At 41.9% G+C, this 21,233-nt stretch overlaps 1 protein-coding gene across 1 annotated transcript; it reads right to left on the bottom strand.

Moving 5' to 3' along the window:
• Positions 1–809: 809 nt before the first annotated feature.
• On the bottom strand, positions 810–21,018 carry efcab7 (EF-hand calcium binding domain 7). Its single transcript, XM_083768145.1, has 14 exons — positions 20,911–21,018; positions 20,112–20,269; positions 18,950–19,161; positions 17,644–17,730; positions 17,055–17,274; positions 13,357–13,478; positions 11,031–11,172; positions 10,162–10,271; positions 9,680–9,843; positions 9,141–9,274; positions 7,765–7,913; positions 7,241–7,450; positions 1,911–2,018; positions 810–1,254 (listed from the first exon to the last, which is right to left on the bottom strand). The coding sequence occupies exons 2-14, from the start codon at positions 20,266–20,268 to the stop codon at positions 1,177–1,179; spliced, it is 1,893 nt and encodes a 630-aa protein (XP_083624271.1). The 5' UTR covers position 20,269; positions 20,911–21,018; the 3' UTR covers positions 810–1,176.
• Between the last annotated feature and the right edge of the window lie 215 nt (positions 21,019–21,233).

Genomic DNA, 21,233 nt, shown 5'->3' with positions numbered 1-21,233 from the left:
CTGCAGAACATCATCAATGAACATGACCAACCAGGCCAACGCAGAGCACACCACCTTGCACCTGAGGGCTTTGTATTGAGGAATAATAGTAGACCTACCTGTATATAGCCGATATTGTATCCTACTCGATGTGAGGGCCTAGGCAACTATGCCTGAGGGCAGTGTAGAGGCCTGAACCTCTAGTTGCGAACGCAATGAGCACTAACTATGAGACCCTGCAGATCGTGTCTGTCTGTGTGTGTGTGTGTGTGTCTGTGTGTTGTGTCTGTGTGTCTGTCCCGCTGTGACACCACCCGCCCGCCACCAGAGGGCGCAGCTGTAGCACGCACACACACACACACACACACACACACACACACACACACACACACACGAGCTGCGTTCGCTTCCCGCGTTTGCGCGTCCTACTTGTATAACTACATCTTCAGTGATTGGAGGTGGTCTTCCTACTCTTCCATTGAGAAAAATGTAGACCCTAGTGTTGGGTAGGATACCTGGTTGACTATTAGTACTACCTGAAGCTCAAGTTCAAGATCTCCTCATACCAAGCAGAAGTTCCGTCCCAGAAGAGCAGCAGAAGTTTGGTCTTCCACATGGGAGACTGGTTCAAATACCGGGTAGGACATGAAACCCAATTGCAGATTTAAGCGGCTGTTGTGTGTATGGGCCTGCTGAAAGATGTTGAATCCACAAACATAGTTCTGTGCCTACACCATATCTACAATGATATGGGGATATAGATTAAATTGCTTGATTTTAAATTAATCCAAAACACATTCACATTTTGACTGCTTGAATTTAATGTAACAATTGAAATATAATTCCAGTACACATGTTGTCATGTACAGTATAAGCAATGTATTGTGTATGTAATTTACATACATAATAAATGGGTCCACAACACAAGGCACACCATTCAAATGTTTCACTAGAGAAGTATATTGTTGCCAAATGATTAAATCGCAATCTGATTCACATCAAAACCATCATGAAAAGTACAAATATCATGAATAAAAAAGTGTCCAACACATACAAAGGCACATTAGTGAGATAATAAACTCTGAAACCCTTTGTCTATGAACAGATATAGTACTGGACAATTATATATAGTGCTAGCACTACTGTGGACTCAATTGTGTCGGTGTCAAATAGTTTAACTCGTTATTGAAAGGCTTACTAACATGGTAGGATGCTCTCCCCACAACAGTAGGTCCAGTCCTCTTTCTCATTGATGGGCAGGACGTGCTGGCAAACCTAGTAGAGTAGACATACCAGTGAAACCACATATCATACTTTTTAATTAATAATAATAAAAACCCTTCTTTTACAGTACTTTCCAATTTGTATGTCAGATTAAGTTCACAGTATTTTAATGAATGAAGCTGTCTAGGAACACGACAGTTAATACATCTAAATTATTTAATCAATTTATGAAAACAAATGATACATACAAAAAAATATAGATTTTCTAAAATAGCAAAATGAGCAGATCAGCATTGTATGACGAAGTATAAAGTAGGGCTTAAGTGATTAATCTGAATAATCGATCATCATCGCAAAGAAAATAATCAATAGTTGCAGAGCTAAATATATCTCACAAATGGGTTACTTGTGGATGACTTTGCTGTAATTATAGTTTGTGGCATTTTAGTGCTATTAAGTGCAAATCCTCCTGATACATTTCTTATTGAGAATTAAAGATGTACTGTATACCCTGCCTGGAAATTAAATACATAACTGATGGATATATGGGGCGTTTAAAAGAATCAGCTATTTGTTGTTCTTTAAGAGTTACCAGAATGCAGTTTAAACTAGAAGCTATGCATTGCCAGTGCACACATGCACGCACTCACGCACGCACACGTACGTACGTACGTATGTATGTATTGTATATATGTACAAACCCTTACCATCTTGGACCTGGCTGGCACCTCCACAGCAAACACATTCATTCCTCTGCTGCTGTGGCAGTTCTTACTCTGCTCATTGTTCACATGCACTGTTGCTTTCTGGTTGGTCTGCAACACAATGAAAAACATGCACACGTTAAATTATATCAGTGAATATCACTGATGATAACTGATCTTTGACTGATGCCTCTCAAACACTGACACAGACTGATGCCTCTCCCAGTGGGATTGAGATATCAAAGTTATTTGTTAAATTAAACAATGTATATCAAAGCTACAATTTTGTAGCTTTGATACACTCTTCAAACTAAAACTATTTTGTTAAACAATTTTATTATTAAAACATCTCATCGGACATACATTTCTTACATCAGCAATGACATTCTACACAATGGAACAGTTACACAATAGTTAAAACTTGTCCTGATAATTTTTTGTATACAGTAAAATCAGTTTAACATTATTTAACTGTTTTGGTAAAACTAGACCCAAGTCTAAGCTACTCATGTAGGTTTGCATTCATTCTGTGAATACCCACAGGCAAATATGAAATAACATAAACATGAAATAACATAAAATCAGTTTAAGATTATTTAACTGTTTTGGTAAACTAGACCCAAGTCTAAGCCATGTAGGTTTGCATCCATTCTTCCAGAGGGGCTCCTGTTGCCATGTGAACGAACACAGTGGCTGCATATCAATTACAACTGTCCAAAGAGCTGCTTTTCCACTGCATATTGGGAGTTGACTGTACTGACTTAAACTTCACAAATCAAACAGGCCATGTGATTTTGTGTTATCATGCATAAATCCACAAACAATAAAAAGAAACAAACATCCAGTGTTTCAAAACAAAAGTTATGTACTCTAAACAAGGAACTAAGTCAGTATTACATTATTTGGAACTTTTTGGAAAGAATAGTGTAGTCCTTGGGGCAGTAAATCTCAAACCCACATGATGGCCTTGCATTATATGATTATATGACTCCCAGATTCCTAAATGTAGCACTCTCTGTACTGTCCCTGCATCTGTAGCTCTTTTTTTTGTTTTTTTGTTATTCATGTCCTCACTGTATTGCATTACTGCTTGTTTTTATATACAGCAGTTTAAAAAAGGCTAACAGCATTATTTAATAATAATAATAATAATAAAACTTTATTTGTATAGCACCTTTCATGACATGAAATGCAGCTCAAAGTGCTTTACAGAACAATGGAGAATAAAAGAAAAGCAAGGCAACGACAAAAAACAAGCAGTAATGCAATACAGTGAGGACATGAATAAAAAAAAAAAAAAAAAGATCAATTAAAAGCAATGTTGTAGAAGTGGGTCTTGAGCTGAGCTTTAAAAATGTCTACAGAGGCTGCCTGACGAAGGTACAGTGGGAGCTTGTTCCATGCCGACGGCCCGTAGAAGCAAAAAGCTGCTTCCCCGTATTTTTTAGTTGCCATTTTTTTAGGCAAAGCGAGCAGGCCAGCAGTGGAAGACCTTAGGGGGCGGTTTGGGACATATTTAGGCAGGCAGTCATGTAGGTAGGAAGGTGCGAGACCATTGAGAGCTTTATAGACAAGTAAAATAATTTTAAAATCAATCCTAAAAACAACCGGAAGCCAGTGCAGTGATGCCAAAACTGGAGTAATATGTTCTCTCATCTTAGTTCTAGTTAAAACTCTGGCTGCTGCATTTTGGACAAGTTGTAATCTGTCAGTTGTTTTCTTAGGCAGTCCTGAAAAAAGTGCATTGCAGTAATCAAGCCGAGAAAAAACAAAGGCGTGGATTAGCGTTTTTGCATCGTCCAAGGACACATAGGCTCTGATTCGTGCAATATTTCTAAGGTGAAAAAAGGCAATCTTGGTAACATGATTTAATAATGTGTGAATTAAAATTCAATTCAGAATCAATAATAACCCCCAGGTTCTTTACTGTACTGTTACTTTCTACAGTCAGGTTGCCAAGTCTGCTTAATATTGATTCTTTCTGTTCACTAGAACCGATTATGAGAACTTCTGTCTTATCCTCATTTAGCTTGAGAAAGTTCTCATTCATCCAACATTTGATGCTAGACAGACAGGTAACCAGCGGGTCTAAAGCACAGGGATCATCTGGAGCCACATAAAGATATAGTTGGGTATCATCAGCATAGAAATGAAAATTGACTCCGTGATTGGCAATGAGTTCGCCCAATGGCAGTATGTACAAGGAGAAAAGCAGAGGGCCAAGAATCGAGCCCTGTGGAATACCAGAACTGATGTCGTGTTTGTCTGAGTAAAACTCGGCTAGATTGACAAAGTAACTTCTATTTGATAGGTAGGAGGAAAACCAGGACAGGGCCGTACCAGACAGACCTATCCAGTGCTCCAGACGCTGTATTAAAATTGAATGATCAATTGTGTCAAATGCAGCCGTTAGATCTAGAAGTAAGAGAACGGATACATGTTTCTTGTCAGCAGACACCCTAAGATCATTCATTACTTTTACAAGTGCTGTTTCTGTACTGTGACCTTTCCTAAAGCCAGATTGGAATTTGTTGTGCACATTATTGTTCTGTAGAAACACATCCAATTGATGAAAGATGCATTTTTCTAAAACCTTGCCCAGAAAGGGTAGATTTGAATAGGTCGATAGTTACCCAAAACAGAGGGATCAAGATTGTGTTTCTTGAGAAGGGGCTTAACTACAGCAGTCTTCAGTGAGTCTGGGAAGACGCCTGATTGTAGCGAGCTGTTTACATTTTTTAGGATATCTCCAATCACACTGTCTAAGACCTCTTTGAGAAAGGTGGTGGGAATTGTATCCAATGAACAGGAGGATGATGTCATTTGTGATATGGTTTTGCGGAGTTCGTCTTCATCAATTGCGCATAACGATAATAGGCTCCCCCTGGAGAGATCTACCCTGGGACCATTAGCTGCTGTTTGAAGGTTTGCGCTAGCAGCAGCACCATTCATAATATCAGCTCTAATGTTAAAAATGTTGTTGTCAAAAAAGCATGCAAACTCATTACACTTAGCTTTAGAGGCCGGGAATGACTGCTTGTAGGACTGGGGGGGGGTTAAAAGTTGTTCAATGGTAGAGAATAGGACTGGCATTTTTCTTGTTCTCATTAATAATGCCAGAGAAATATGCCTGCCTTGCTAGACGCAGGGCTTTGTTATAGGCGACTGTTGACTTTTTAAGAATCTCTAGGTGGATGGTGAGTTTGTTTTTTCTCCAAGCTCGCTCAGCTCTACGACATTCTTGCTTCAGTGAGCGTGAATGCTCATTTATCCAGGGTGTTACTCTGGTGTTATGTTTCTTTTTTGTTTTCAAAGGAGCCACTATATCAAGAGCTGACTCTAGTTTAAGATAAAACATTTGAACCATATCATTCACTGGGGGAGTATCGGGCAGGGGGGGGCCCAGGTGACGAGAGAACTCGTCGGCTGCAGAAGAGCTAAAAAAACGCTTTTTTATGGTATATTCAGTGATGTTTTTCTCTAGATCTGAGACAGTCATATTAAAACACAGCAGATAGTGGTCTGATAGCTCAGGCCTTTCAATAGTCCTTTCCACAGTGATGTTCAGCCCTCTAGAAATCACCAGGTCCAGAGTGTGCCCATGTTTATGTGTAGGCCCAACAACATGTTGGATAAATTCAAAGGAGTGCAATAACTCTAAGAAACCCATAGCCATAGCATCTGTAGCATCATCCAGGTGAAGATTAAGATCACCTGAGATAAGAGTTCTGTCATAGTTAGTGGAGCAGATAGATAAAAGTTCTGATATTTCTGTTAGAAATATTGCTTTACTGCATTTTGGCGGGCGATAAATGCTAATCATTGGCATAGAGGCTTGACCATGTAGTATAGTGGCCTGGTATTCAAAGGATGTAAAGCTGCCAAGGGTCAGAGCCTTGAATTTTAACGTGTCTGAAAAAATAATTCCTTTCTTAGCCTCGCGAACAGAGTGAATGAAACTGTAGTTTGCGGGACAGGCTGGCGCTAGAACAGCTCCATCTGAGCCAAGCCATGTCTCTGTTAGAAAGATTATATCTAGCTTCTCTCAGATTATATCATTTACAGAGGAGGACTTATTTGTTAGTGACCTGATGTTAAACAAGGCAAGGTTAAGCTTGTTATCACATTTTTGGGGGCTGTGATGCCTGTGAGGTACAGTAACCAAACAGCATTCTCTCTCCAGACCACTCCTTGTGTTGGACACTCTATTTGAAATAACAGTAGAAATGTTGTGGACCTCAACCTGTGCAGTGATTGAAACACCAGGCTTTCTAGAAGCATGGGGTCCATACATGTTTGTTGCTGCGCATAATGGACCCTGTTCATATCAGTTATCAAATGTATTTTCTAGGCTATCTGGAGCTGGGCTAGACATATGGGACGCCGTCAGTTGGTGACATCGTCTGGTAAGGGGGTCGACTTTATTCCAATTTTTATCAGGTCCACCATGCCCGGGGTGAAAGAGAGGAGATGTATTGGTGAGGGAGTTAGAAATTCTTCATCAACGTCTTCATCATCGTCTTCATCATCGTCATTGCCGCATGCCGTTGTCAATCTTTCAATCGACTGTCGAAATTCTTCCAATCGCCGGTCATTGAGGGACCTCTCTGCGGCCTCAGTAACTTCTTCCAATCGACTGTCATTGAGGGACCTCTCGGCGGCCTCAGTATCTTGTGGTTTTTTCTCCACCAGGGGACGCTGTGACTTCATGCTCTGAGATTTCTTCTCCACCCGGGGACGCTGTGGCTTCATGCTCTGTGATCTTTTCTCCACCAGGGGACGCTGTGACTTCATGCTCTCGGCGGCCTCAGTATCTTCTCCACCAGGGGACGCTGTGACTTCATGCTCTGTGATTTCTTCTCCACCAGGGGACGCTGTGGCTTCATGCTCTTTGATCTTTTCTCCACCAGGGGACGCTGTGACTTCATGCTCTGAGATTTTTTCTCCACCAGGGGGCGCTGTGACTTCACGCTCTGTGCGTTTTCCTCCTCCAGGGGGTGCTGTGTTTTCTCCCCCAGGGGGGGCGCTGTGACCCCACGCTCTGTGCGTTTTCCTCCACCAGGGGCGCTGTGACTATTTAGTGTAAGTAAATACTGAAGAGTTGTGTTAGAAAATATCTTCTAAAATATCTTTAAATATAAAAGCTCCCAGTCTGTGAAATTGTTATCATGGACTCACTTATCTCTTAACTCACTTGAGAATACAGTCCTTTAATCAAACAATATTTTACGCAACAAAATCCAGAGTGTTAATTTGACTCTTAGTGTTAAATGAACAGGCAGGCTTTTACAGTGTAGTGTAGACTCAATCTGAGCCATTGGTTTGTAGCCCACCTTGTTGGCTATGAGAGAGGAAATCCTGTGCTCTCCTCTGTAAGTGTAGATAAAGATGTTGTCCTGCCCCCTCAGTGCTCTGGCCTCAGCCTTGGACATGATGGACTTCTGCAGGGCCTGGTTCAGTAGCCTGGGGCCAGAGTCCAGACTGACCGGCTGAATGGAGACCTGGGTGCCCTCACAGTGAACATCTATCTGAAAAGGACAGGCCTGGTGGAGGGAGGTGGTATGTTAACAGTTAGTATCGTGTCAAGCCTATCTCTCAGTCTCCACCCTAAATACTTTTTTACCTCTACACTCTTTGCTGGAAATAGGAAATGTTCCCGCCAGAATAGAGATGCTAGGTTTCAAGTGATTAAGTCACATCACCCGTGGTGTCTACACATTGATTAGAAACATTTGGGTATAAGCACCACATGTGCAATGTATGGATTCAACACTTAATACTGTAGTGATTTGTATGTGTGTGTTTCGGTCTGTATACTGTATTTGTGGGGTTATGTACTGTATGTACACATGTGCACCTCCACTAACTCCAGGGCACGGTTGTAGCCCATGGCTTCCAAGGTGAGCCACAGGTCAGCAGGGTCTCCATCTTTCTCTGTGGCCTCCATCAGGTTGAGCTCCATGAAGCCCTGACGAGTCAGCTGGTTCCTCCTGGTGTCAAAATTCTCTGTGGATATCCACATACAGGTCAAGATCAATTGATTTAAAATGTTACTATTTATTTCTGTACTGACCTATTTTACTATAATCAAAACATGGTCTGTTTACACACATTTCAACATTAGGCATAGTAAGCCTGTGAATAAATCCCAGAGCACACATAGGCCTAAAGTATTTCAGATGAAGACATTTAAAGATGGAGTGCCATGATTTTTTAATTTGTTTATGAGGTGACAGTACTTCATTAGGCTCCTTTGTGTGGTTGTTATGTGGAATGACGTCTTCCCTTTGTATTTAGGGTTTCTTCCTGGAGGCTGAAACCTTGACAGTCCAAATGTGCCAAAGAAAAAAACACAATATCACCCCTAACCCCTCCCCTAACCCCTCCCCCTTTATCATACAACAACAGCTGGTGCGGCTTCAGTTCAGGTGGATCACCACCCACCAGGCAAACAAGACGTACTTAATGAACTGGTGGGCGTGTCCACATAAAAACATTTTAACAAATACTGTACACATTTTTGAAAAGAATCTTCCCCTTTATATACTAATAATACCTGATGATCATGATTTAGGGTGGAAAAAAATCACGGCACTGCATTTTTAAGGAAATGCAATGATAACTTTCTTCCAGTGTTGATTTCGTCGACTAAAACTAAGACGAAAAATGTTCGTCGACAACCTTTCTCCACTAACGAAAACTAAATGGAAACTAAATTAAAACTAAGCTACGATGACTAAAACTAAGACTAAATATATTGACAGTCTGGCATGACGGGCAGTGTCGGTAGGCCAATCAGAGGCAGGCGGAGCGTTACCATGTCTATGCTCGGACGTAGAATAGATATACGCTTTGGTAAGCCATGTGTGTCTGTTTATGAAATGTGACTAAAGAAAATGACAACATTTGGTAAAACTCCACAAACCACTTGTGAATTATGTCTTGTTTGTTTAATTCAGACTTTCATAGGCAAGGATGTCTGTCAGAGCTAAATGATGTGACAGGGCGTCTCCCAAATATGTGGTAAATGTATTGAGTTTCATTCTGAAATCTGAATACAAACCTGTAATGGGAAATAGTGTAAGGAAATGGATAAAGGCAATATAATCTTCAGCAGGGTTGAGCAAATGACTATTAAAATTAAGACTGATGCCAAAGTGGATTAGAATGAATTCATGTACGTATATGATTATGAATACAGTTGGCCATGATTCTTGCCATCCAAGTGATTACCTTTGCACACAGCCCAGGCCTCCTTGTCGCATTTCTCGCCACTGGTCCGCAGCTCAAAGAAGTTATATTCCTCCAGACTAAGCAGTCCATCCCCATCTAGGTCTGCCATGTCAAAGACATCAGACAGCACCTCCCTGTGTCACAAACACAGACCAGCACATCACAGGGGAAATGTTACACATATTGTAAGTGTGTAACTGTCCAGGACAATCCAACAGATTAACCTAAAACATTAACCACGTCCAACCTGAGGACCCTCTTTAGGGCATGTCATTATACCAAAATCTTCACAAATAGCAAAAATCAACAAACCGTGATGCGTTGGCACAAACAATTTAAAATAGCTTATCTTTGTTTTTTTTCTGTGAGCTTATAGATCAGCTATTTCCGCTAGGAATATAGGTGTGCCCCGGTTGTTTGACTTTAACTGATGTTTGAAAACCACTGCCCTATAAGATGTGACTTGCACACAAACACAAGCACATACAAGGACATACACAAGGCACCCACACACAGAATACACAGACACAGATACAGACCTGAACTCCCTGGTGAGGTCCAGTTCTCCAGTATCCGTCCTGTACACGAGTTGAGCGGGTTTGTTGGACTGATCCTTCTTGCTCCTCTTCCTCAGCCTGCAGCCGCTGGTGAAGGCCAGGAGGTAGTAGGAGCCAGCGTCCAACTCGCCCTTCCACACACACTTCTGTGCAAACACACACACACACGCATGCAAGCACGCACGCACATGCGCACACACACACACACACACACACACACACACACACACACACACACACACACACACACACACACACACACACACAGCAGTTAAAGTCTGCTTTCATACGGTCTAATATCATTAAAGACCAACCCCCCTACACACAACCTAACTCAACTAGACATGTGATGTGTCTCCAATCAACTGGTTTGCACGCACACACGGGCACGCACGCACACACACACAGACAGAGACACACACACACAGACACACACACACAACGTAAGATGTAGAAGAACAAACCTCTTTGTCTTTTGACTCTGTAAAACACACAAATGTAGAGTCCTCCTTGGTTTCACTTAGTGACAAGACAAAAAGACTGGTGTCCACATCCATCCAGCAAGAGGACTGGTCTGAAAAACAGCAAAAAACACAGACTGTTTTATCTGACTTTTATCTGGAGATGTAGGTATCCCAGATCTCAACCTGTAATTCCTTACAGCTCACTCTCAAGCCTGAGTTATACTTGGTAGTGCATCGTGCACACACAACATATCGCAACACAACTTATTATGAGCTTGTAGATCAGCTATTTTCAGAGTGAGACACAACTACGTATGAGTCAGGTGTCGGTTGATCAAACAGGTTGATCAGCAGATCGTGGACTGACAAAGGCCAGACAGAGAGCACACATTACACCCATTTTAAAGTCCCTCTACTGGTTGCCTGTTAATTTTAGAATTCAGTTTTACTTTTATTTTTTAATCCTCATATATATATATTTTATTGGTTGTCCCTTTTTTAAATGTTTCTCTTCTTTTTTGTTCTGTGAAGCGAATTGGGTTGCACCTGTTGTATGAAATGTGCTATATAAATAAAGTTTGATTGTTTTTCCCCAATACAATAAATAGTTTGAAAAATATAATAGATGATTTTCTTTATGTCAAGGCTTACTTCATACCCAGAATATGCAGTAAGAGCAAACTGACTGCGTTGGGATATGATGAGGGGTTGGATGGTGAGGTAAACGCTGTGGGATATGAGCCTGTACCTTACCAGGCCTCTGGCTGAGGTTGAGGGGTTGGATGGTGTGGGATATGAGCCTGTACCTTACCAGGCCTCTGGCTGAGGTTGAGGGGTTGGATGGTGTGGGATATGAGCCTGTACCTTACCAGGCCTCTGGCTGAGGTTGAGGGGTTGGATGGTGAGGTAGACGCTGGTTGTCTGGGGCAGGTGCAGGCAGTACTGCAGAGAGCTGATACTCCCATCATCCTCTAAGAAGAAACATCCCTTCATACAGGTCTGATGCCACTCCTGGAACAGAGAACAAAACATGCTAGTGTAGCAGAGTGGCTCAGAGCCTCTGCCTGATGGCCTCTAATATCTCCCCCGGTCCAGAGGGACATTCCTTTAGTCTACTCTAGTGGTTAAGATGTTGGACTTGTCACTTTCACGCGGGAGACCCGAGTTCGAATCCCGGGCGTTACATTGGTGCCATGGCCCGGATCGGGTTTCCCCGTGGGAGAAGGTCAAAAGGGGGGTGTAGCAGAGAGGCTCAGGGATATCCCTTAAGTCTAGTGGTTAAGATGTTGGACTTTCACACGGGAGACCCGAGTTCCAATCCTGAGCGTTACACTAGCACTAGCAGTCTAATGTGGTGGCCATTTGAATCTTAATCCTTCATTTATCAAACTCGTCAGGAGAGTATATGAAATATATATGAACACTGTACATGTGAGAAGAGAATATACTAGATTATTCGTTTGCATAATATGGGAATTAAGCTGAATAACTCCATGGTTCCACACAAATGCCTGCTATATGCATGGGTGTCCACAGGAGGGCAGTGTTACACTACATTTCAATGACAGGCTGACATAAATCAACTACTAGGATCTGATATGGTTAATTTGACCACATTTAACTTTGATCAGCTTTGATCAGCTTTTCAATTTAAGTCTAGTGGCAATTTAAAAATATCAAGATGTCTTCTAACATCCTCACAACATCTCCAATGTTCTGTTATTTTGTGTATAACTGGCACACAATAATAATTAGAAATTGAACAGGCAAAACCTGGGGACACCTGGGAGACACATTAAAAGAAAACACCTTTGATATGGACATAGCCTGAAATAGGTTATACATATATTAATTTAGCGGCCCAGTAAATCAGCAAGTTAAACAAAGAAGCAAGGCATTATAAATATGGGCCTTGTCACATCTTCAGAGGAAAGCAATTTCCTCAAAGGGGGTGTGAAAAGCGTAAGGGATCATCAAACCATAACACTTCAGTGGTTTGTCCAGATTATATTAAATGAGAGAAATTGCTGCAGGCTCATGTTCACTCTTTAAAGGCCACAGAAATAATGCCTCCATGGAGACAGGTCAGCCAGGAGACTAATACAGGCCACTGTCACCTACGCTAGCCACAGGGGTGATTGACTGCTCTGAACACACACACACACACACACACACACACACACACACACACACACACACACACACACACACACACACACACACACACACACACACACACACACACACACACACACACACACACACACACACACACACACACACACACACACACACACACACACACACACACACACACACACACACACACACACACACACACACCGTAGGCCAGAAACCCATAAATAATATGACTCCTAGTCCACTCCTAACAAGGTCCAGAAAACCAAAACAGACTATTAATGGGCCAGACACCACAAAGTGCACTGGGAAAAAAAGTCAAACACACAAACACCCACACATCTAGAACCAAAACACAACCTTTACCAACCAACACCCAATTACCAGGGGAGGTCCCAACATTATTTTTTAAATTTCTTATTTTAAAAGAAATTGGTCTAGGGTTAGGGGTCCCCAGATGACAGTAAAGTAACAATTTAAGGTCCTTGACTGTCAAGGTTTCAGCCTCCAGGAAGAAACTCTTCATTGTACATAACAACCACACACCAAGGGGTTTAATGAACTGAAGTACTGTCACCTCCAAAACACATGAAAAACTGGAAGAAATACAAAATCACACCCGTGTGAACTGTGAAGTTAGTTGTGCAACTCCGTGTGGGGGTCCCCGGAAATTCCAGACCCACAGGACCACGGCCAGGGTGCCGGCCCGGTTCTGGCGAGCCGTCCGAAACGGTTGAGAAATGACAGAGTTACCGTGTGGGAGTCCCTCTACTGTACCCACTACTGTAGGCTACTGTACTGTACTGTCACTGTACTGTACTGTACTGGCAAACCCGAAATCATCATATATACAGTTAACATGTGTGTGTGCGTTTGTGTGTGTGTTAGATTGCGCACAGGTGGTGAAAAACAACCATGCTGTTTTCGTGCTCAGACCCAGGCACCCACCCAGCCACACACATAGCTCCGTAAGGGAGTGGTTGCACCACTCAAAAAATCACGGCACTCCATCTTTAACAACACTGACAACATGTGGACCGTAACAGAGAGTTTTACCTGTAAAGTAGAAGGCTCTGGTGTTCTGCTGGCTCTAGTGCTGCTGGCTGTCATAGTGATGACATTAGACAGCGAAGAACGCCTGCTGCGAGCTGAGGAGGGACGGGAAGACGAGCGACTGTCTGCGAAGTAACACATCACAAGTAAGACGCGCGAACGCGGGAAGCAAATATTTTTTTGTACTTTTTGTGTATGTTTTGTGTGTGATACAGCTGCGCCCTCTGGTGGCGGGCGGGTGGTGTTACAGCGTGACACACAGACAGACAGACAGACATGTTCTCCTAGGTCTCAGTTAGTGCTCATTGCATTCGCAATAACAAACATTCAGTAATGCATGCATGAAAGAACACATGCAGAAACACGTACAAAACTTTACTCAATCTAATTAGTTGGATTTGGAACATTAATGATAACACAGTCATCTGTCTTCAGACGTCCATTGTTAAGTTCAAGTGAAAACGGTTATCTTGCTTTTGACTTCCAGGAAAGTGTGATCCCAAGCTGAAGCCAGTTAATTAATTATGGAGACATTTTAAATTACAAATGGCACAAACACAACCCCTCTAATCCATTATCTTGCACCCTCTCTCTCTCTCTCTCTCTCTAACACACACACACACACACACACGCACACACCGTGCACTAATTGAAGCCACAAAATATCAATTCAATAATGAGAGGCCTGATTGTTTCCAAGACCAGAAAGTCAAGATGTAAAGCTATGTGATGCACTACAGCGAATTACCTCTGCATATAAATAAATAGACCCATTACTGGGGTATTTGTCATGGATCTAATTTGTATTGATGACAGTGTTTTAATCTAAGGAACCAAATTGTAATTGTTTGCTGAATGTGGATAAAGATGTGGCAAAACAAAGACTTCAATGTGTGTTCAACTGATACCGACAGTGTTCTTTTTGAACAGCTAACCCTGCCTTCATTCAGTAAATGTACTGTAGCGCACAATGGCAGTTTATTCGTAACGTCTAGTCTACTACACATTCAAATCTTTTTTTTCCACATAAAGGTGTGACATAAATGTATTCAAATAAAGTTGGACAAACTAGAAACTAAAGGTATAATTTAAGCACACAATACAAAAGAACAAAAATGTCATGTTAATTTAACGAAGAGAGTACAGATCATGGAATAAAATGGGGCCTTTTAGGTCCATTTGGTTCCATTTGTACACTCTTTGAAGTTAAATTAATGTACACATATACAGCAGGTAGAGTATATTCATAGCAACTTGTACAGTAATTGGCAATGGCAAGAAAACATTGTGTGCATCACAGACTCTTGCTCCCAACAAATATTCTTGCTGAAATGCTCCCTTAGCAATCTACACCTTCTCCTGACAAATCTAGCACCAAATAAGAGGTCAAAATATTTATTTTTATCTCTGCGGAAAAGCCTGTTCAACATGTGTGACCATGTAGCAGCACATGTCAGAACCTGGTTAAAATGTAACAGGTACAAATCAATACGTGGGAGAGGCACAATAATGTGATAATCCCCGCTGCTATCTCAGAGCTCATTTGTTTTTGCAGTAGCGGTCGTCTAGGCCCTCCCCTCCAACGCCATCTAATCCCTCATCATCTCCTCTGTGAGCAGTGGTGGGATCCTCCAAATCAATAATATGAACACGGACTGACCACTTAAGGCAACCCACTCTATCTTCCTATAGCTGCCCGCCCCTGGCTCTTCCTACTGGGACCACCGGTCCTCTCCGCCTCTCCTACACACACTGGTCACATTTCAAGACTCTAGCACAAAGTGGCTTTTCATATCTCGCTTCAAAAGCGCTGCTAGCTAGCTCAATTAAATATATTTTCTAAATATATTTATCTCTAAATTCCAGGAATCTCAGTATGTATACATGTACTGTCTGCATGAATATGTAGTTTGCACATGTCCTTTGGAGGATGTACTGTCTTGCTGAAAAGGAGTGCAGAGTTGAGGGTGAACTCAATTGGATGAGCAGTTCCCCAGAGTTTCGAGCTGCGGCCACGACCCGAATTGGCACTGCATTAGTATATAGAGTAGGAAGCACTGGGCTTTAAATCAGTTTGGTTCCTCATCTCTGATGGAAGTGAGATAAAGCATAAGACAAAAGTCACCTTGTTTACGAATAAAAATCCCTGTATTTCTTTATAGAGCTCTCTCCAAAGCTTGAAAAGCTGCATTTTTCACTGGCATAGATAGGGCATCTTTCGACCTCTTAATGGCAGACATGATTACCCAAATCACAACGCTTTACAGTCTCCACCCTCCAAACACACTGCTCTAATTGTGTGGAAATTATGATGTATGGACTGGGTCTTAATGAGGTGATTTGTCATGGCAGAGTGAAAAATCGATCAATAACAGAGCTATTACTTATTCCTTAGAACTAATTTGTGAGGCGAATGTGGACAATGTGTGTACACGTTTGTACAAATGGGTATTTGGTTTATACATATGTATACTGGTACTATCCACAGTAAATATGTTTGCATGTATCTGGTTGCACCTCTGTGATGGCTGCGCCCGGGGCGCCCCTCTGTGGATTCGTCTGTAGCTGGAAGCCTGCAGGAGAGGTGCAGTGACGATTACTGCTGACCCACCAACTGGAGAGTGTAGTGGTTGAGGTTTGAAACACGCTAAGAAGGTTGGAGACCACCTGTTGACCTCTCTTCCAGACCGAGGCTTCATCCATTCGAAATTGATTATATTCGCATCTTTGATGTATTTACAAACTGAACTCCCTGGGCTACCAGTGACTTCCAGGAAAGTCTGGATGGCAACCGAGGAAGGTCGGTGACGCTGGGGAGACAGATGACCTCCAGGAAAGACTGGCAGGGCAACAGGGGTTAGCAACCTCTGTTGCAGCACTCGCAAGAGGGCACCAAGCAAGCTACAGAACGTACACATGAGCAATACCCCAGAGTCTCCAGAGAGGCGGGGAGGAAGAGAGACTCGTTAGGACAGATTCAACGACAACAACGACAGTGACACAGACGCAGAGAAGGCTACCTTGACTCAAATACTTCAGAGTAAGGCCAAGTGTGGACAAGGACGGACACATGCACACCGCATAGACGAACAGTCTGGTGAGACGTAGGAGGACACTAGGCAGGAGGCAAACCGTAGTCCTAGAGACCTCTCAGTGCCTGCTATCCCCCAAGAACACACAAGGCAGAGAGTGCCTCCTGTTAGTTCTGGCATGAGAGAAAGGACAATGGGCGGATCCGTGGGGGGGGTGCCCTGGGCGCGGCTGTCGCTGGAGTGTGGTCAGCACTGGTTTGCTGCACCTGGCCGGCAGGTCACGTCCTTCCCTGTTGGCTGGGTGTGGCCCTCTCTTCCATAAAACATTTACTGTATACTGCTGCTGAATGTTGCTTTAAACCAGAAACAAGTCTTTGACATGTTGTCTAATGTCTACATTTGAAAACATTGCTTATAAAGAACATAGAAACATTGAAATATGATAGTGGACTGCTACCATGGCAGCCAAATTCACATTACATGTGAATGATTTCTGTCTCTCTGAATGAATGGATACATATAGTAGTATAAGTATATCATTGACCAGCGTCCCTCGGGGTCTATACTATTTCGAGATGCGGATCCACCACCAAATACATATCATTTTGGGGGCCCTTGACATGAAAAGGTTTGAGAACCACAGCTGAAAAGTACAGTTAAGTCAGGTACCTTTCTTGAGGGCAGGGTCTGATTCTGTCCGTGGTGTCTCAGGAGGCTGGGGTACTGTTGCTGCTGCTGTTGAGGATGACAGATTTGATGATGTCGATATTTTTGGAGGGCCGTCTGAATGGTTGCCAAAGTTCTGTCTCTTCAGCTTGGCATCAGCCTCTAGCCTGTCCAAGGCAGCCGCTTGACACTGCTCTGCTGTGGATACCAACAATCTACAGAACTGATGGGAAGACAAAATCACTGGATTTACTGTATGACCACCTTTCTGAAGCAAAGGGTGATAGGAAATATTTCTTGATGGCATGAGAACAAGGTACACTGTAAAGCGATCGGCAGTACACACAGAGAGACACAGACAATTTTAGCAATTTAGCAATTACAGTCAGAGTTTTTTAGTCTAAATTACAGACTCACTAAATTTAAAACCCCACAGGAACAGTGGTAACTGAATGAAACAAGCTCTGTTGTACACTAGTATTTATCCAGAGGATGCTGGTGACCATCTACTGTTGTACATGGTTTGCACAGAAAATTATTATAAGAGCGAAAGACTGGAGAAAACCATCAGTTAATATTCGTGTAAACTAACCTCTGCATAGTCCAACTTTCCATCTTTGTTGACATCGGCTAAGGTGAAAATGGCATTCACCTCTTCAGTGGTCATCTTCTCCCCTCCCTGGAAATTTACGTATGTATGTATGTAAGTTTCCTTTAGCAGTGAAAACAACACAATGAAATATCTGTAAGACCTGGACCACGGACTGACTTGAATAATAAAATATCTAGGCCTATCTCATATTATCAGGCCAATTACTGAATTAACTAATGGCCAACAATGACTGAATGTATATCATATTACGGTACGTAAATATGTAAACCTTTCCCCCTAAGATGTAGTCACTAGCAAAACTTGAGAATATATTAGTTAGTTTGCATTATGAAAATACCTTCATAATTGACATTTAATCATTTGAACCCCAGCATCCCTATTCTGAGGGGAACATTCACCAAAAATGGCATTGTTCTACAATGTACAAGTGGGGCGGCAGTGGCTCAGACGTAGAGTTACAGGATGTGAACCAGTTTTAATCTGGGCTCCCCCAGTTAGTGTCGAAATGTCCTTGAGCAATACTCTGTCTGAACCCCTTATTGCTCACGATGTGCAGGTTGCCTTGCTTGCATGGTTTCCTCTGGCATCGGTGTGTGAATGGGTGAATGTAATGCACAATCTCTGTAAAGTGCTTTGGATAAAGGCGCATACAACGCATCAACATGACACACAGAGCCCTTTCCCATCGTTTGTAACCGGTTCAGTTCTTTTTGGTTCTTAGTCCATGAGCCAGAGCTCCAAAATTGGAACGTTAATTATGAATTGAGTGGGCAAAGCTATACCTATATTAAATTGTTTATAGGATCAATATAAGTAAATGAATATATGATAACCCTTCCACAGTAGTAACATTTTCCTATATAATGTCTCATTTGCATATTTAAAATGTTTAAATTTGTAATACAATAAATCATTGTCTTCGTGTAAGTAATCAACTGGGGAGGTTTCATGGTGATAATAATGTAATATGTATAGTTTTTCCCACTCAATTCATAATTAATGTTCCAATGTTGGAGCTCTGGCTCATGGAATAAGAACCACAAATAACTGAACCGGTTCCCACTGGGAACCAACTGGTGGAAAAGAGGTCTCAGTGAGCTTGTAGATCAGCTATTTTTGGAAAGGTTTGGTGGTCAGTCTTACTTTTGTAGTAAGTATAGAGGGTTTAAGTGGTTAAACTGAAGTGATATCTATGGATAAATTCCAAATATGATCAAAGTATTCTGCAGCACCCCTGGACTTGTGTCACGGCACCCACTTGGAAACCCTGGAGTCGGCTACTTACAGACGTGAGAACCTTCTCCAGCTCGCTGTGGGAGATGTAGCCATCACCATTTGCATCCATCTTTCTGAAAGCTCTCATGAGCTCATTTTCCTCCATTTGTTTCTCAACCTTGAGAATCTCACAGAAATCATCAAAGTTGAGTTTAGAAGTTCTTGGAGTCCAGTATTTGTTAAGAGTTGCCTGGGATGGATTTCTACCAGAAAGCTGGATAACTGGAAGATTGGAGACATTGACAAATGTTGATGATGATAATGAACCAGACTAGCCGCAATTTGCAACTCTAGATTTTTTTATAATGGGATGAATCTAGAGTTGCAACAAGCTCCATCCACTTCCTATTCATCATTTTTGGTTTGTGATCTGCTTGTCTTAAACGACGTTAAACTCACCAACATTGCAGCTGTAGTCCAAGCTTGAATTATCCCCTTTCAATCTGCCGAGCTTGTTTTTCATAAAAATCCACCGTAGACATGTTATGAGCTACTTTCTGTCAAGACATCCTCTGCAAGTGATTCTTTTTCTAAGTGCTGGAGTTTGGAAGCACTCGTCGTATGTCACTGAACGGCCCTGCATTCCACCTGTTTCGAATTTGCACATAATGCAGGAGGCAGCAGCGCGACCCGTTAACAAAAACGAGTGCTTCCAAACTGCAACACTTAGAAAAAGAATCACTTGCAGAGGATGTCTTGACAGAAAGTATCTCATAACATCTCTACGGTGGAGTTTTATGAAAAACAAGCTCGGCAGATTGAAAGAGGATAATTCAAGCTTGGACTACAGCTGCAATGTTGGTGAGTTTAACGTCGTTTAAGACAAGCAGATCACAAACCAAAAATTATGAATAGGAAGTGGATGGAGCTTGTTGCAACTCTAGATTCAACCCATTGTAAAAAATCTAGAGTTGCAAATTGCGGCTAGAACCAGACCAGAGGTCGCCATAAGGGTAAATGCTGGGCTTCCCCATATGCTCCACAATTTACACAAACAATGGAATACAGGACCACAATGGAAACAATTGCCCATATGGCTTAGACTTTTCTGTGTTCTCATTTTAGTAATCATTGTAATAAAGTTATTAAATAACTCCAAGCACATACATTTATTGGAGAGTGTACAACTGACCAGATTTGTATAACAAGGTGGCAAATGTGCTATGCCTTACCACGGCATAACTGTTGCTTCGATGATATATTTGTCAAACTAGATCTGAATACAGCGAGGTATGCGGCTCTACACTGCATGTAAAACGCCTCATCGTCATCTGTAGCAAGACTCTTCTGCAGCCCGAGGGGTTGAGATGGCTTTGCTGGAAATGACATTCTGTGAAGATATGAATAAGAACAACAATAACAATCTGATCATCATACTACTGATGTAATGTGATCCAGAGTTACAACAAATGTAATGTGCTGCCTGCAGCTATATCTTGGGCTCGCTATCCATGATTCTTATTTTCTTTATTATTTATCATAGGCTATAGCATCAGCCTCTAGCCTGTCCAAGGCAGCCGCTTGACACTGCTCTGCTGTGGATACCAACAATCTACAGAACTGATGGGAAGACAAAATCACTGGATTTACTGTATGACCACCTTTCTGAAGCAAAGGGTGATAGGAAATATTTCTTGATGGCATGAGAACAAGGTACACTGTAAAGTGATCGGCAGTACACACAGAGAGACACAGACAATTTTAGCAATTTAGCAATTACAGTCAGAGTTTTTTAGTCTAAATTACAGACTCAATTTAAAAACCCACAGGAACAGTGGTAACTGAATGAAACAAGCTCTGTTGTACACTAGTATTTATCCAGAGGATGCTGGTGACCATCTACTGTTGTACATGGTTTGCACAGAAAATTATTATAAGAGCGAAAGACTGGAGAAAACCATCAGTTAATATTCGTGTAAACTAACATTGAAAAAACACATCGAAATACACACATCAACGCATGCGGTTTACCTTGTTAATATGACTACCGTAGTTTAGCAACTACACGGTAATAATAAGTAAAACATTGATGACTGTCGTGTCGATCAGACACCCATTTCTAACCAGTGATACTGTTGCTATGTAAACAACGCTTAGAGTATAATATGAAACAACGGTGGTTCACGAGTCTCACGGTCAAAACGAAACTGAAGAAACATGATTTTGAAAATCCAGTGACTGAGCGACTTGTTTTCTAGTTGCTTGCCTGGATGTACACACCACATATAACCTGTAGTAAAATAATACTAATAATAGTAATACGTGTTATTTTAAAGCAGCAAACGGTTATTGGC

The sequence above is a fragment of the Protomyctophum parallelum genome, assembly GCF_964188405.1.
Source record: "Protomyctophum parallelum genome assembly, chromosome: 6".
Classification (NCBI taxonomy): domain Eukaryota; kingdom Metazoa; phylum Chordata; class Actinopteri; order Myctophiformes; family Myctophidae; genus Protomyctophum; species Protomyctophum parallelum.
Note: the sequence above shows the minus strand (reverse complement) of the source record. Positions and strands in the feature narration are given on the sequence as shown.

Coding starts and splice junctions, on each gene's coding strand:
- efcab7 (XM_083768145.1), bottom strand. CDS start 20,268: ATGTCATTTCCAGCAAAGCCATCTCAACCCCTCGGGCTGCAGAAGAGT. Junction 11,173..13,356: donor CAGAGCCTTCTACTTTACAG/GTAAAACTCTCT, acceptor TCTCTGTTCCAG/GAGTGGCATCAGACCTGTAT. Junction 10,272..11,030: donor CAACCTCAGCCAGAGGCCTG/GTAAGGTACAGG, acceptor GCTGTTTTTCAG/ACCAGTCCTCTTGCTGGATG.